Source organism: Macaca thibetana, chromosome 11 (genome assembly GCF_024542745.1).
Source record: "Macaca thibetana thibetana isolate TM-01 chromosome 11, ASM2454274v1, whole genome shotgun sequence".
Lineage (NCBI taxonomy): Eukaryota > Metazoa > Chordata > Mammalia > Primates > Cercopithecidae > Macaca > Macaca thibetana.
In genome coordinates this window covers 25,185,788-25,203,744 of record NC_065588.1, presented here as the reverse complement: position 1 = coordinate 25,203,744, position 17,957 = coordinate 25,185,788, and the positions used below count along the sequence as shown (strand labels likewise).

General features: G+C 38.4%; 2 protein-coding genes across 10 annotated transcripts in view; one reads left to right on the top strand and one right to left on the bottom strand.

Annotated features, from left to right (window-relative positions):
- The window catches only part of IRAG2 (inositol 1,4,5-triphosphate receptor associated 2), a 105,226-nt gene that overhangs the window by 12,707 nt on the left and 74,562 nt on the right, over nucleotides 1–17,957 (bottom strand). For all 9 annotated transcript variants that reach the window (XM_050746684.1, XM_050746676.1, XM_050746677.1 and 6 more), the window contains 8 exons: nucleotides 16,627–16,673; nucleotides 16,455–16,519; nucleotides 16,148–16,255; nucleotides 12,500–12,570; nucleotides 7,838–7,895; nucleotides 6,357–6,420; nucleotides 6,244–6,271; nucleotides 5,833–5,973 (listed from right to left, as the gene is read on the bottom strand). In XM_050746684.1, coding sequence (XP_050602641.1) covers nucleotides 5,833–5,973; nucleotides 6,244–6,271; nucleotides 6,357–6,420; nucleotides 7,838–7,895; nucleotides 12,500–12,570; nucleotides 16,148–16,255; nucleotides 16,455–16,519; nucleotides 16,627–16,673 — 582 coding nt within the window. The remainder of the gene's footprint in view (nucleotides 1–5,832; nucleotides 5,974–6,243; nucleotides 6,272–6,356; nucleotides 6,421–7,837; nucleotides 7,896–12,499; nucleotides 12,571–16,147; nucleotides 16,256–16,454; nucleotides 16,520–16,626; nucleotides 16,674–17,957) is intronic.
- Nucleotides 2,109–3,370, top strand: LOC126930084 (centromere protein U-like). Its single transcript, XM_050746792.1, has one exon. The coding sequence runs from the start codon at nucleotides 2,351–2,353 to the stop codon at nucleotides 2,783–2,785; it is 435 nt and encodes a 144-aa protein (XP_050602749.1). The 5' UTR covers nucleotides 2,109–2,350; the 3' UTR covers nucleotides 2,786–3,370.

The following is a 17,957-nucleotide window of genomic DNA, read 5'->3' as shown; positions in this document are numbered from 1 at the left end:
CCAAAAATTGAAGAGGAATACTTCCAAGCTCATTCCATGAAGTCCACATTACCTTAATGCCAAAGCCAGAAAAAGACATTAAAGAAAAAAAAACTACAGACCAGTATCTCTGATAAATATTAATGTAAACATTCTCAACAAAATACTAGTAGACTGAATTCAACAGCACATAAAAAGGATTATACATCATGTCCAAGTAGGGTTTATTTCTATATTATAAGGGTGATTTAACATATGAAAATCAATTAATATAATATACCACATTAACAAAAAGGAGGACAAAAGCCATATGGTCATTTCAACTGATGCAGAAAAAGCATGTGATAAGATTGAACACACTTTTCTGATTAAAAAACACAAAAACTAGGAAACTAACAAAAAGGTGTGAAAAACCATACAGATTATTTTTACTATGTCACTGAAGTGCTAATTAAGAAAACTAGAAATAGGGCCGGGCGCGGTGGCTCAAGCCTGTAATCCCAGCACTTTGGGAGGCCGAGACGGGTGGATCACGAGGTCAGGAGATCGAGACCATCCTGGCTAACACGGTGAAACCCCATCTCTACTAAGAAATACAAAAAACTAGCTGGGCGAGGTGGCGGGCGCCTGTAGTCCCAGCTACTCGGGAGGCTGAGGCCGGAGAATGGTGTGAACCCGGGAGGTGGAGCTTGCAGTGAGCTGAGATCTGGCCACTGCACTCTAGCCTGGGCTACAGAGCGAGACTCCATCTCAAAAAAAAAAAAAAAAAAAAAAAAGAAAACTAGAAATAGAAGAAAATGTCCTTAACCTAATAAAAGTTATATATGAAAACCCCACTACAATTATACTCAGTGGTGAAAGACTGAAAGCTTATTCCTTAAAGTCAGGAACAAGGTGAAGATGCCCACTGTCACCACTATTATTCAACATAGTACTGGAAGTTCTAGCCAGAACAATTAGGCAAGGAAAATAATGAAACGTTATCCAAATCAGAAAGGAAGAAGTAAAATTATTTCTGTTTGTAGACGATATGATCTCATACATAGTAAACACTAAAAATTCCACCAAAAAATCTGTTAGAACTAATACACACATTCAACAAAATTGTAGGGTACACAGTTAACACAAAAAATTAGTTGTCTTTCTACACGCTAACAATTTCCAAAAAGGAAATCAAGAAAAAAATTCCCTTTACAATAGCATCAAAATGAATAAAATACTTAGGAATAAACCTAACAAAGGAGATAAAAGAGCTGTACACTGAAAACCACAAAACATTGCTGAAAAAAATTAAAGAAGACATAAATAAATGGAAATACATCTTGTGTTCAAGGGTTGGTAGACCTAATTTTGTGAAGATATCTATACTACCCAAAGTGATATACAGATTCAAGGGTGTCTCTATCAAAATCTCAATGGCATTTTTTTTTTTTTTTTGCAGAAATAGAAAAATTTATCCCAAAATTCATATGGAATCTAAAGGGACTCTAATAGCCAAAACACTTTCGAAAAAGAAAAAGGAAGAGGGCTCACGCTTCCTAATTTTAAAACATATTACAATGCTACAATAATTAAACAGTGTGGTACTGGCATAAAAACAGACATATAGACCAATGGAATAGAATTAAAAGCCCAGAAATAAATGTATATGAAATGATCTTCAACCAGGGTGCCAAGAATGCACAATGAGGAAAGGATGGTCTCTTCAACAAAATATTGCTGAGAAAACTCAATATCCACATACAAAAAAATGAAGTTGGACCCTTACCTTACATCATATATAAAAACTAAAAATGGATTAAATACCTAAAAGTAAGACCCCAAACTAGAAAACTTCTAGAAGAGAACATAAGGGAAAAGCTTCAGGACATTGGTTTTGGCAATGATTTCTTAGATATAACACCAAGAGCACAGATAACAAAAGTGAAAATAGACGAATGAAACTACATCAGATTTAAAAGTCTTTATGCATCAAAGGACCCAGTCAACAGAAAAGGCAACCTATAGAATGGGAGAAAATATTTTCAAACCATACAACTGATAAGTTATGGGTTAATAGCCACAATATATAAAGAACTTCTGCAACTCAACAATTAAAAATCCAAATAACTCAATTAAAAAATGGAAAGAGAGTGGCCTGAAGGCCCTGCCACATTGAGTGCAGCCTCCCGGGCATGCAGGGCCATGGTATTCAAGAACATTTTATGAAGAACACATTCTATGAAAGATAAAGCTTGTCAAAAGTGCAAGCCTACCAATGTGTTTGATTTTCCTATGTAATTCTGCCGTCTGAAGAATTGGCAGGCTTGTTGAAAATAAGAAAGATGAAGAACCTTATGAAACCTTTGATCCTCCTTTACACAGCTCATCTATGTATGCCAATGAAGAATTCTCCAAATATTGTGGATTATCTATCACTTCAACTCCTCTAGGAAAAGAAGCAAAAAGAAGCTCGAGCACTTCTGAAAATGAAGGAAGTGAAAATGAATCTGCAAAAATGAGTGCAAAAACGCCAGGAAGAAAACTCAAACCCATTAGCAATGAGTCTGAAAGCACTGAAGAAAGTGATGTGAGAAGAAAAGTTAAATCAGTGGAGAAAATAAGGACCCAACAACACAAGGCTATTCCAACTGCAGCATCTTCAGACCTTTCAGAGAAACCAGCTGACTCAGTCACTTCCAAAAAGATAGGACCCATTAGTGCCCAGCCATCTGTTGAAAAAGACACACTGACAACAGAAAGTCAAGCAAAAACTCAGAAAAAAAGGGAATACATCTTATGGCAAAAGGAAGGTATCAAGAAGTGAAGCCATAGTCTCAGATATTTCCAACATTGTGAATATTTAGTGTCTAGAAGGAAAGAAAACCAACAACATCATGGAATTGAATATTGTTTTGCCTGCATTTGAGAAAACCCTCATCCAGTATAAACATAGAATAGAATCTAAAATTTGTAAGAAAGCCATCAATAAATTTTATTTTAATAGTAAATAAGAACTCAACAAAATATTTAAAAAGTCCAGATATTGAAAAATCTGAAAAAGAAGAATGCTAAGGTAATTTCAGATATTAAAAAGAAATGGCAGTGTTTGACTGATGTCCAGGATGAACTGCTTTGGTTAGAGCCACCAAATGAAGCAACTACAAACAAAATATTATGAACATAAGGAGAGAATGCAGTCTTCCCTTAGGAATGCAGCTATTTCTAATTTAATTCAAAACAACTTCATCAGAAGTATTCAGATGTTCAGGAGAAAGAACCAAACATAAAGGAAACATATGATTCATCCAGCCTTCCAGGTGTTATTTAAAGCAGGAACACTTTTGGGAGCTGAAAACCATCTGTAAAATATCAACCATCAATGAGAGAAGTTCCTCCACCAGGAATGAGAGACCAGTCTACTAAAATATGCCTATAGAAAGATTACTTTTATGCTACTATGTTACCTTCTAAAACTGTACTTTTTTTTTTTTTTTTTTTGAGATAGAGTCTTGCTCTGTCGCCCAGGCTGGAGCGCAATGGCGCGATCTGGGCTCACTGCAACCTCCACCTCCTGAGTTCAAGCGATTCTCCTGTCTCGGCCTCCCAAGTAGCTGAGATTATAGGTGTGTGCCACCATGCCAAGTTAATTTTTTTTTCTTTTTTAAGACGGAGTTTCACTCTTATTGCCCAGGCTGAGTACAGTGGTGTGATCTCAGCTGACTGCAATCTCTGCCTCCCAGATTCAAGTGATTCTCCTGCCTCAGCCTCCCAAGTAGCTGGGACTACAGGCGCCCTCCACCACGCCTGGCTAATTTTTGTGTTTTTAGTAGAGACAGTGTTTCACCATGTTGGCCAGGCTGGTCTCAAACTCCTGACCTCAGATGATCTACCTGCCTTGGCCTCCCAAAGTGTTGGGATTACAGGCGTGAGCCACCACGCCCAGGCCCAGTTAATTTTGTATTTTTAATAGAGACAGGGTTTCACCATGTTGGCCAGGCTAGTGTCAAACTCCTGACCTCAGGTGATCTGCCCACCTCAGTCTCCTGAAGTGCTGGGATTATAGGAGTGAGCCACCGTGCCCAGCCCTGAAACTGTACTTTTATAAATAAATTTTTTTTCTGCAAAGAAAATAGAAAGGGACTTTAATAGATATTTTTCCAAAGATGATATACAAATGGCCAACAAGCACATAAAAAGATGCACAATATCATTATCCATTAGAGAAATATAAACCATACCACAATAAGATACTACTTCACACCCATTAGGGTGGCTATCATAAAATCAAACAGAAAATAACAAGTGTTGGTGAAGATTTGGAGAAACCGGAACCTTTGTGCACTTGTTGGTAACAATCTAACATGATAGAGCTGCTATGAAAAACAGTACAGTGGTTTCTAAAAAATTAAAAACAGAATTACTATATGACCTAGCAAGCCCACTCCTGAGTCCAGATATACTCAAAAGAACTATAAGCAAGGTCTCCAAGGGTCTCCAAGCGATATTTACACACCTATGTTTCTAACAGCACTATTCACAATAGCCAAGAAGTGGATGCAACCCAAATGCCCATCAATGGATAAATAGATAAGCAAAAATTGATAGCTACAAGAGAATTTTATTGAGCTTTTAAAAAGAAGGAAATCCGCTCACATGCTATAATATGGATAAGCCTTGAAGACATTATACTAAGTGAAATAAGCCAGTTACAAAAGACAAGTAATGTATGAATCCACTTATGCAAGTCCCTAAAGTGGTCAAATTCATAGAGTCGGTAGGATAATGGTTGCCAGGGGATGGGGTAAGGAGGAAAAGGGAAATTAACAGGTACAGAGTTTCAAGATCTGTTTTGCAACAATGTAAATAAACTTACATTGAACTGTGCACTTGAAGATGTTCAAGATGATAAATTTTATGTTACATATTTTATCACAGTAAAAAATAACATGATTCTTTTCCATGGTTTCTGAATTTTAATGTCCTTCATCCAAAACTAAGCCTACTAATTTTCCAGCTCATCTCCATATGTATGGTAACTTCACTATATGGAAGGATAATAGTAGTTGTTACACTCCTATGCACCCCCATTCTTCTCTCAGTACCCTACAGCAGGCTTGCCCATCATCTGCAAGACTGAATTAGTTACCATTCCCTTTCCTCAGTTAATCATAAATGGAAATAAACTCGATTCTCTTCTTTGAAGCTTAAAATTGATATTATTTCCTATTGCTCAGTTTTTTGCATGATTCCTCTTCTGCCTGAAATTTGAAAATCCAGAGAAAAGGCAGATGACTCATGCAACCTGCTTTAAAAAGACATTTTTCATTTTATTGCTGATACTCTTATTAGTGAAACTTTTATTTCAGCCTGGTCCTGCTTTTTTACTTTCTATGATTCACATTTGGGTCAGGCAGAGCTTGGTACCTCGTACCGGTTTGGGTCATACAAGTAATTTCTTATGTACTTATGAAAGTGTTATTAAAAATATGACCAGATGTTTTCTGTGGGTGTTTTTTTGTTTTGTTTTGGAGACAGGGTCTCACTTTGTCACCCAAGCTGGTATGCAATGGTGTGATTATAGCTCCCTGCAATCTCCAACTCCTGGGCTCAAATGATCCTCCTGCCTCAGCCTCCCAAGTAGCTGGGACTACAGGCGTGCACCACCGCATCTGGCTAATTTTTTTTTTTTTTTTTTTTTTTTTTTTTTTTTTTTGTAGAGATGGGGTCTTACTATGTTACCCAGGCTGATCTTGAACTCCTGGACTCAAGTGATCCTCCTGCCTTGGCCTCCAAAAGTGCTGGGATTATAGGTGTGAGCCACTGTGCCTGGCTTAGACCAAATGTTTATATCCCAAATGTTCTGATTCTCACCTCTAATAGTTTTAAACAGTTAGTGATTTCTTTCTTCAAATTTTCTTCTGCCAAGTCACGAGACCTCTCTTCAAGCTTCACTCTCTTCTCCAAGGTAAACCAGTCACACTTAAATCCCAAAGATAATCTGAGAAATTCTGCCTGTTGTCAAAATAATGTGACGGTGAGGAGGAGGAGAGAAAATTGGATGTGGTCAGATGTTTCAGTTTAATACTGTTTTATACAGAGGCATTTCTTTCTGCCCCCAGCAACATAATGCTGACATGCACAGGGTTCACCTGCACTGAGTCACAGCCAAGCCAGACAGACACTGAGCACATGAGAGCTTGTGCCAAAGCATGAAGTGTCTGTTAGCAGGTGAGTCTGGAACACTTCTTTAAAAGGAAAAAAAAAAATTTGCTTTAAACTCACCTCTACCTCCTTCTCATTAGCAGAAGTGCTGTAGGATAAGACAAAAAACATATTTGAACATAGTCCAACAGAAAAATAAAACACGTTAACCTGCTACATGAAGAAGCACTTACTTCTCACTTTGTCTAAAGTTAACCGATTTCACAGTGGTTACAGGAAGAGGGGAAACCACAGAGTCTATTAAAAGACAATAAAATATTATTTGGTTAAAAAGGCTTAACATGTAAAAGCACATTTGATCTAATGTTATATCTCCACTAAACAAAAGTATTTCATTTAAATATGTCTGAGATGATAGCCAGCTAATAATGTGTGCAGTTAAATTATAATGTTATGCTAAGCTATTGGGATCACAATGACATTAAAATCATTGGTTTATACCTCAGCATGTGAGTAGTCTTTCAGACTTAAAGATGTTTCAGAATCAAGCAACAGCCCAATTTGTTCTCTTTGCATTTGCATGTTTGTCATACTTGATCCCATGGCTAAAAGCCTAAACTTCGTACTGGTATCCTGGTTCTTCTTTGGATCGAGTCTTTATTAACAGTAGCAGGAACAGTAGTAGTAATAATAGTTGTAGTAATAATAATACTGGTAACAATAATAGTGACAATAAACATGGCATCAACCATGGCTTTATTATATTGTCAGTCCCAGAGCAAAGCATTTTACACATATGATTTTATGACAACTTTACCAAGAACTATGTATTAGTTATTAAGAGCATTGGATTTAAAGTCAAACGAACTTGGTTTAAATCTGAGCTTTGTTTGAATCTTACAGTTATGTGATCTTGAACAAGTCACAAACTCATTAAGCCACCTACAAGATAAGATTGATAATTTTTTTATCATGTTAACTTTTATGGGAACTTTGGTGCCAGACACTTTTCTAAGTGCTTCATACATATTAATTTATTCAATCCTCACAGCAAACCTTCTGTTGTAGATACTTTTATTGTCCACATTTTACAGGCTAGGCAACTGAATCACAATTTACCACCTCACATAGTATTTGGAGGGCTAAATAAAACTATGCACACGAAGTTAGCCTAGTTCTTAGCATAGAATGTATTCTCAGTTAAGTGTATTTTCCTTCTCTTCATTTTCCTCTTGCAAATGAGAAAATTGAGACTTGAGGTTAAGTAACTTTCCAAGATCACATAGCTAGTCAGAGATTGATCCCATGTAGAGTCTCTATTTCTCCAAAGCCTGAACTCTATCCACTATTCCATCCTAATGGAGGTAGGCTAAGGGGGAAAGCATATTAGCACTTACTCTGTAAATAATGGCTTTACTTTTAGATGGGATACTGAAAAAGAACTCAAAGTAAACCATAGAATTTGCTACCAATATTGACTTGGTTCTTAGTTCACAATAGAGCACCAGTTATTACAAATTTTCTGGGATCGAACAGTCAACACAATGCAAATGTGGCTTTTTGAAAATGATACAAATGGAATCAATAATTGGTCCTATTAACCTTATCCAGAGATGCAGAATTTGTGATATACCTTTATTCGGACAGATTTCACCCACACAAATATCAGTAGAGAACAAAAATTCACATGGGGATTGACAGAAACATTCCTTACCTCCTGAAGCACGTTCTTTTTTATGTTCTTCTATTGTTTCTGGCTCCTCTTTGGCTTCCTAAAATCGTAAGATTTTACCGCTGTACATAAGTGGAAATACTTCATAACCAGTCATTTTCCTACTTCCTGTCCTATCCTAAGCCTACTCTGACAAAAACACTCTATAACAGCAGTCCCCAACCTTTTTGGTCCCAGGGACCAGTTTCCTGGAAGACGGTTTTTCCACGGGGGTGGAGTGAGGGGGAAATAGTTTCGGGACGAAACTGTTCCACCTTAGCTCATCAGGCGTTATTCTCCTAAGGAACATGCAATCTAGACGCCTCGCTTGCACAGTTCACAATAGGGTTCGTGGGAATGTAATGCCACCGCCGATTTGACAGGAGGCAGAGGTCAGGTGGTCATGCTCCCTGGCCTGCCGCTCACTTCCTGCTGTGCGGCGCAATTCCTAACAGCCTCGAATGGGTTCTGATCCCTGGCTCAGGGACTGGGGACCCCCGGTCTACAGTTTTTAATGCTGTTAAGAAGGAAATAAAATTGGCTGCAAGGGGGCTTCCAATCTAGTTGAAGCCAAAAGGACGTAAATACCCGAAAATATGCAAACATGCTGCGAATTACCACAATGCAAACTAGGATTAATTGCCAAATAAATGAGATAAACAAGTGCTCTGAAAAGGAAGGAGACGGCTGGGCGCGGTGGCTCACGCCTGTAACCTCAGCACTTTGGGAGGCTGAGGCAGGTGGATCACCTGAAGTCAGGAGTTCAAGACCATCCTGGCCAACATGGCGAAACCCCGTCTCTACTAAAAATACAAAAATTAGCCAGCGGCGGTGGTCCGGGCCTATAATCCGAGCTAGGCTGAAGGCTGAGACAGGAGAACCACTTGAACTGGGGAGGCAGAGGTTGCAGTGAAACGAGATCACACCACTGCATTCCAACCTAGGCAGCAGTGGCTCTGTCTCAACAAAAAAAAAAAAAAAAAAAAAAAGGAAGGAGAGTGGCACCATGACAGCACGACTTGAGTAGCATGGAATTTCTGCAGACAAGAAACATGCTGAAGTTTGATGAAGAGGTAGGACTGGATGGATGAAGAGGTAAGGTGTGGGTGATATGGGGCTAGCACATGAGGCTGTCTAGATAGTTTTTGGAGAAACTGTGACAAAGATGGCAGCGTCTTTAAGACAGTGTTATGTTAGGCTTTTACTGCATACAGATATGTTTTAAGGTCACATATAAGGAGTTGTGTGTGGCTGCTGTTTCCAGTTCTTCCTCTGCCATTCGTGATCAATTAACTGTTCTACCCCTTTACACAACACTCCAACGAAAGTGTTCTCACCAGCTATCTGAACTCCCTATTGCCAAATCCAGTGGATAATTTTCAATCTTTATCTTACTTGACCTTACTATAGCATCTAAAATGATCGATACATCTCTTCTTCTTGAAGATTTTTTTTCCCTCAATTTCCCTCTTCTGATGCCCCAGCCTCACATCACTACAACAGCCACTTCCCAGTCTCCTCTGCCTTCTCCAGCAGATATTGTTAGCCATATCCTCAGTGCTCCCTTCCTTCCTGCCACAGTCCTTGGGAAATCTCATTCACACACTTGGATTTCTGCTGATAACACACAAATATATGTCAGCTTTCAAAAACCGCACAGGTGAGTTTGTGAATATGGGTGTGTAGCTGTATATAAAATCTCCTTACAGACTATCAATGTCTCAGTTCAGCCTGAAATTTGACTTGTCTCAAACTGATCTTATTTTGCCTCACAAATTCTACTCTCCTTCCTCCTTCCCTACTGTCATGTTATTCTATTCATTCTGGAGGTTAAGCCATAAGTCTGGGTATCTACCTTTTCCCATACCCCTGACATGTCATCATCTTCTGTGAATTCTACCCCTAAATATTTCTCAACTTTATCTCCTTTTCTCCACCTTCACTAAATTCATACTACCTTCATCTCATCTGAATTATTGCCATAGCATCCTAACCAGTCCCACAACCTCCAATGGCAAATTGATCCATTATTTTAAAAAGTGTCTTTATGTCTATATATTTTTTGAGATGAGAAGGAATTTTCTTTTCTCAGAGGATTCTCCTATGAAAGACTAAAGGACTTGAATCTTCTTCTGTTCGTTTTTTACTAGGGGCAACCATGTTCAGCATATATACTAGCCAACACTATATCCTACCTATACAGCTGGCCCTCTGTATTTGTGGGTTTGCATCTATGGATTTAACTAAAAAAAAAATCTAGTTAGGCCTACAATGGTTGTATCTGTACTGAACACACACAGATTTCCTTTCTTGTCATTATAACTATTTACATAGCATTTATACCGTATTAGGTATCATAAGTAGTCTAGAGATGATTTAAAGTATATAAGAGGATATGTTAGTGATACGGGAGGGGGCAAGGAAGTGCTGGATAGAGAAAGGCAGGGTGCCCGGTGAGGGCTCCACCCTCAGGCCTGTGCCCACAGACCTAAGTGAGAACAGGCACTCTTGTTCTGTGTCTGAATGTTGTATTTTCCAAGAATACTCTGGCCTACCACGCCCCTCATCATGTGCCAACATAAACCCGAGACCTTAGCAGGCACACAACACAAGCAGCTGAAGTGAGCACACAACACTGGCAGACCAGCAGACTGGCAGACTGGCAATAGTGGAACGACCTGGCAGAGAAAGAGAGAAGAGGCGGGATGTCTGGATGCCAAGGGGAGCTTAGCCTGGGGCAGTCTTCGAAGAGTATGGCCTCTAGGCAGCCTGACTCCAGGGGAATGCCACCTTCCCATTCCATACCACCTTCCCACTCCATTCCCCTTTCCAGCTCCCCATCCATCTCACTGATACCCACCTCCACCACTCAATAAAACCTTGCACTCATCCTTCCAGCTCATGTGTGATCCAATTCTTTTGGGACACTGAGCAACAGCTCAGGATACAGAAAGCTGTCACACTGGCCCTCTGCCCTTGTGATAAGGCCGAGGGTCCATTGAGCTAATTAACACAAGCTCTCTGTAGATGGCAAATCTGAAAGAGCTTTGTAACACACACCCACTCGGACTCTGGGAATCACAGACACTCACCCCCAGATGCTGCCAGTGGGGCAGAGCCCAAAAGCACTTGCCCTGGCCTCTGCACCTGCTGGTCTGCATGCTCCCCCCTAGGGGTTTGAACTATGGGGTGACCAAGCAGGTGAGCCACACCACTGCTGCACGTCCTGCAAGGGGAATCAGGGAACTCTCCCATTTCATTAGGTTATATGCAAATACTATGCGATTTTTATATAAGAGACTGGAGCATTCTCTGATTTTGGTATCTGTGGGGTTCTTGGAATCAATCCCCTGTGAATAACAAAGGAAACAAATGACATCATGTCACCATTCCAAATCACAAATCCAATCATTAACTATCTTCAGAATGAAATGCTGAAAATTTTCATCTACTTTTTTGCCCCAAGTCTGTGCCATGGCCCCCTCTTGAGTTAGCTTGCATGGGTCTCTGTTTCTTGCAACCAAATGCTTAACTAGAACAATGCTTGTATATTGAGGAGAAGGAAACAATAATACACACACACACACACACACACACACACCCCTCCACGCATACAACAGAGGGACCAAGACATAAACAATGCCCTTGAAGAATCATGAAATTAGATCCATAGTTATTCTTTAATGATTATTAATTCATAGTAGAAATGAGTCTTCTCTCTTTTTTTTTTTTTTTTGTTGTTGTTATTGTTGTTGTTTTCCTTTTTGAGACAGGGTCTTGCTCTGTTGCTCAGGGTGGAGGGCAGTGGCATGCTTATGGCTCACTGCAGCCTCAACCTCCCAGGCTCAAGCGATCCATCTGCCTTGACCTCCCATATATCTGGGACAACAGTCAAGCACCACCATACCTGGCAGATTTGTTTTTATATTTTGTAGAAACAGGGTCTCCCTACGTTACCCAGGCTGGCCTTAAACTCTTAGCCTCAGGCAATCCTTCTGCCTCGATCTCCCAAAGTGCTGGGATTACAGAAATGAGCCACCACTTCTGGGCCTAATGAATTTTCTCTTTAAGGAAAGAATTTAACTCTTTTCTCTAATCATTTCCAGCTATCCTTATGTTTTCTAGAACTTTACCATGCAACTGTAAAACATTCAAGGCCACTCACGTGGCACTTCCTCCGTGACATGTTTTCTGGCCTGCCATCTCAAGCATTTTTTTCTTTCAAATCACTAAGCACACTCGAATTATTCAGTAATTATCTGTTTCTTCACCTGATTAGAACACATCATTAAGATAGATAACACTGTTTTATTCAACTTCATTTATTAATGTATTCATTTATTTAAGCAGTCCTCTAATGAGAAATATTTAGCTTGTTTCCAATTGACTTTTGATGAATAAATGAGTGAGCAAATGAATGAATGAATGATAAATTAAGGTGGAGCTAGGAGGTCCCAGCTCTGACCCTGTCGTGTGACTTTAGACAAGTCACAAAAACACTTTGGCCTAACTACTTTGCCTATAAATTATTAATTAAATTATATGAACTTCATAATATTTTGAAAGGATAAATAATACTTTAAAGACTACTTTGCAAACTTAAAGGGGTAGTTCTACCATTGTAAGATATCACTACCTTTGTTGTGAACATATGTATTTCCTTACCAGATTTAATGTGGTTTTATCCTTACTCGCAGAGTCTTGGAATGCAGTATTGTCATGAGCTGGATTTGTGCCTGTGAGAAACAGGAAACACACACAACAGTTAGGGGAGCAGGAGCAAGTAAAAGAGGAGGTAACAGTGAGGGTGGCAATATGGGCTGACCAGTAACTGACAAAAGTCTTAACATATGAGACAAATGATGAACTACAAAAAATGTATACGTGCCCATTGACTCAGAATTGGGAGGGAGCCGCTAAGGCCGTAGAAGATTTCTTAAAAGAAGTGAACATCTGTACAAATGGCCTTCTAATAGGATTTTTTAAAAATCATTTTTTAGGCTGCTGCTGCTTTTTTTAATCGAACACATCACTGGTACAATAATAGAAAATGGAGGGCGGAAGGATGAACAATTAGTAACTTAGTAGCTTTTTAAATAGCTTAACAGATTTTCTTTCAAAATTACATATGCAAGGCTGATAACAAAAAATATGATATCCTTCTAAAACATGGTAGCTTTCTAAATTAAATGTCATGAAACCAAGAAGAAAAGATGCACTTTTAACTTGTGCCATTCCTTTTGCTAATTTCTGTTTATTTTTATGTACTTTATTTGTACTGAAATGTACCGGATAATTATTCTCCTGTTGACTCAGTCCATTGTCTTACATTTAGTTCAGTACAGGCACAAAGGTCAGCAGATACAGACAGGCTTTGTTTCTTTCTTTTTAAGAGAAACAGTATTTAAAGCATGTATGATAGTTGTACAATTTATATGGAAATAAGAACAAAATGGTAAGCAATTTCTTCACAGCTATACAATCAATTATTTTCCTTATGAAAATTTTATTTTCCTTTTTTTTTTTTTGTTTTTTTTTTTGGTTTTTTTTTTTTTTTTGAGACAGGGTCTTACTCTGCCACCCAGGCTGGAGTGCAGTGGCACAATCTCAGCTCACTGCAACCTCCGCCTCCCAGGCTCAAGCGATCCTCCCCGCTCAGCCTCCCAAGTGCCTGGAACTACAGGCATGCACCACCATGCCCAGCTAATTTTTGTATTTTTTGCAGAGATGGGGTTTCACTATGTTGCCCAGGCTGGTCTTGAACTCCTGAGTTCAAGCAATCCTGCTGCCTCAGCCTCCCAAAGTGCTGGGATTATAGGCATGAGCACTGTACCCAGCCCTTATTTTAGTTTTTTAAAAATTTTAGGACAAGTAGTAGATTCATATGGTTCATAAATCAAAAAGCATAAAAATGTTTTACAGTGAAATTTTTTCCTCCCATCCATGACTTCCAGAAATCCAGTTTATCTCCTTAGACACAATGTTATTAAATTTTGTCTAGCTTTCCAGGGATATTTTATGCATACATAAAAACTTTTTCTTTGAGACCAGCCTAGGAAACATAGTGAGACCCCATTTTCACAATTTTTTTTTAATTAGTTGAACGTGGTGGCTCGCACTCGTAGTCCCAACTACTGAGGAACCTGGGACAGGAGGATCGCTTGAGCCCAGGAGTTTGAGGCTGCAGTGAGCTATGATTGTAACACTGCACTCCAGCCTGGGCAACAGAGTGAGACCGTCCCCACGTGCACCAAAAACCAACTTTTTCTGTCCTTTTATTTTTTCACAAAATTGTGTACACCATACATAACATTCTGTACTTTTTTCTCCAAGAAACAGTAGTCTTTTTATGTTATTGTAAGAAAAAAGTCTCCTTATTTATGTTTTATGCCTGCATATTAGTATTCTATTACATGGATATGCCAAAATAGAATCTTCTATTGGTAGAAGTTCTAACTTGTTTCTAATATTTTGTTATTACAGACAATGCTACGATATATAAGCATTTGCATATGTTATTTGGGATGTGTGTCCATATTATCTATAGGATAAATTCCTAGAAAATGAATAGTTGTATCAGAGGATATATACATTCAACATTTTGATAGATATTAGAACATTTCTCTCCATATTACAGTAGTCCTCCCTTATCCAAGGTTTCACATTCCATGGTTTCAGTTACCTGCTGTCAACCATGGTCTGAAAATACTACATACAATTATATATATTTTTTATATATAATTGTAAAATAAAATGTTAGCCAGGATGGTCTCCATCCCCTGACCTCGTGATCTGCCCGCCTCGGCCTCCCAAAGTGCCGGGATTACAGGCGTGAGCCACCACGCCCAGCCGCAATAATATTATTTTGAGAGCGAGACCACATTCACGTAAGTTTTATTACAATACATTGTCAAAATTGTTCCATTTTATTACTAGTTATTGTTGTAAATATCTAATTAATAAATTAAACTTAGGTATGTCTATATAGCCAAAAACATCATGTATATAGGATTGACACTAATATTAGTGTTGGGACTCCACTGGCGGTCTTGGAATGTAGCCCCAGTGAATAAAAGGGGACTACCATATTTACAAAAAGTTACATTCCCTGCAGCACTTTTCTTTTGTCCTTACAACTTTACCAACAGAGTGTAATCAAATTTGTGCATCTTTGTCTATATGATAGGTCACAAATGGAACCTCGATGTATTTTTAATTAAAAGATTTACTTATTAGACGTAAGGTGGAGTATAAAGACATTCTGTAATTAACCCATGAAATGGATTCCATTTCTGCAATTTTATGGCTATTCTTTTTTAGCACCTATATCTCAAACTTAAATGTCGAGTTCAAACAATAGAATGTATTTTCCTTGGCCGGGCATGGTGGCTCACACCTGTAATCCCAACATTTTGGGAGGCCAAGGTGGGTGGATCGCGAGGTCAGGAGATCGAGACCATCCTGGCTAACACGGTGAAACCCCGTCTCTACTAAAAATACAAAAAAATTAGCCGGGCGTGGTGGCGGGCACCCGTAGTCCCAGCTACCCGGGAGGCTGAGGCAGGAGAATGGCGAGAACCCGGGAGGCGGAGCTTGCAGTGATCCGAGATGGTGCCACTGCACTGCAGCCTGGACGACAGAGTGAGACGTCGTCTCAAAAAAAAAAAAAAAAAAAAAAAAAGAAAAGAAAAGAAAAAGAAGAAGAATGAATTTTCCTTGACTGATTTATTACTATTATTATTATTATTCTTATTATTTTGATGGGGATTAGAGCCTATTCCTCCTATGAATGTCGACTAAAGTGGTGTCTCACTGGGAATGGTAGAGAATAACTATGTTGTTTTCAGAGTTAAGTAGTAGAAAAGGACCCAACAAACCATCTGGTTAGTTCTCTTGCCTCTGGGTGGACCATGGCTAATTGCTCCATCCTTCTAACCTGATAAATTCGAACTAGGATTCCAAGAATTTCCTAAGCAGGTGATGTCACTTCTGTGCTACAGTTGAAACCCAGTAAATTCCAGTCAATCTTTGCCATAGGAAATATTTGTCCCATTACAATATATCATAATTTTTGTTCTGGCTACAAAATCGAAAAAAATTGATACCATCCTTATGTGTGAAGGGCCATGGTTAGTTACCACTTGGATTTCTTTTCTGCAGACTATATCTTCAAAATTGTTTTATAAGAATTATTTTACAAAAAATTAATAGTAAATAACATTATTGAGCTAGTGTGGATAGTTACTTCACTAGCTTATAGACTTGCCTAGTGTTTTAGAATGAAAATCACGCTTACACCTGTCAACATTTTACCTTGGGCCTCTGTCATGGGAGAAGCTGTTCTTGTATCCTCCTCTTTCTTACAGAGTGAGTTACTGTCAAGGTCACAAGAAGCCATATTCAGAATTTCTAATCCAGGATCTGTCAAGAGGAAGAAACAAATGGTGTGACTACTATGCACATACTATTATAGTATAGTATATTTAACTATAGTATACTATGCAAAAAGAGTTTTGCCTATGTTCTTCTCATTTGCTCACACCCCAGCAGGTCACAGAACATCAGGCTGAAAGCTATAATACTAACAGTCTATTTTAATATTATTTCCAAATCCACTTACCACTTGAAGTTATAGTACTGTCTGTTGATGAAGTGTGTCTGGGGAATGGTAGTGAGGAATATTCCCTGCCAAAAAGATAGCAAACATATTTTGGAATGTCAGGTCCAAACAATTCTCTTAAAACCAACTAAATATGCATACAAATTCACACACACAACACAAACAAGCAAACCTGGACTGCAGCAGTCTCTCAGAACACACGCGTTCAACACCATTCTCCTTAAGGAAAAAGAAAGGAGACATAAGTTCAACAATTTGACATTTTCCATTCCAAAGAGGTTGTTTTAAGCAAACATTTTCATACAATTCTAAACGAACCCATATTTACTCTGCTCTTTTGGAAAGGATATGGGAATGGGATGGTATAGGGCAGATGGATATATACACTTCCTCAAAGCTGTACTTACCCAAAAATCCAATATTAAGTATATTTACAAGTCTGATGTTTAAAGAAAATCTGATAAAAATTTTGAGCAAAACAAATTCTAAACTCAAATGGCAGATAGGGTTTATTTCATATGCTTAAGTCAAGTTTTCTTTAAACAGAAAATTCTACAAGGGCAGGAAACATTTCTATGTGTGGGAATAGTACTCAACCTAAAATTTTTGACCTAGTGATTTTATAATTGCTTTCAGTTTTCTAGCTAGAAAAATCATGCATTTCAAACTTAATCCATATCTCAGAAATCTGAAGGATTACATCTAAGTCAGCACCTACTGATGATCAAAAAGAGGTTAACAAAATTGTAGTCCTAGCCTGCCAAGGCAAGTGTTTGAAAGTTTCATATGAACCTCTTAATTTCTACAAGGAATTCTTATTTTGGGGGTAACTTTAGGGCATTAAAGTTGTACAACTTTCTTTTTTCAAAAAATACAGTGAGAACGTAGTTTCGTTTCTAATAACAAGATTTTCTAGTATATTATTTTAATTATTTAGTTCAGAAAAATAAATTAAAATTCAATAAATTAAAACTGAAACCATTCAGACACATCAAAAACCTGCACAAAGTAAAAAGAAGGCATTTAGTTATTCCATAATCAAACAGAACTTATTAACTGTCACAACCAACAACGGGCTCCCGTGGGGGAATACTGTATATCACACATGGTATTTAGAATCAGTCCAAGAAGGTAGCTCCCACAGTCACAGACAAGTAAAGTACAGGTTTACTAAGGGTTTGCTGAATGTGTATTTATCCAGTACAATGACAGCAGCTTATATATGTTTAGCACATTATAATTTACAAGAACCCTTTAATGTATCATCTCATTTAATTCTCCCAACAACCTTAGCAGTAGATTTTAGCAAGGGAAGATTTACTTATTACAGGTAATGAACTGAAGGCCAGTTAATAAAGTAATTGCCTGAGACCAGTCAGAATGGTGGAGTCAGCTTTCAAACACATATTGAACTAAATACAGTGTCCTCTCCACTGTAAACAAAACCAACTTGGGCATACCCTAACTTAGGCTATTGGAAAGGAGAAGACTTCCCAATTATTG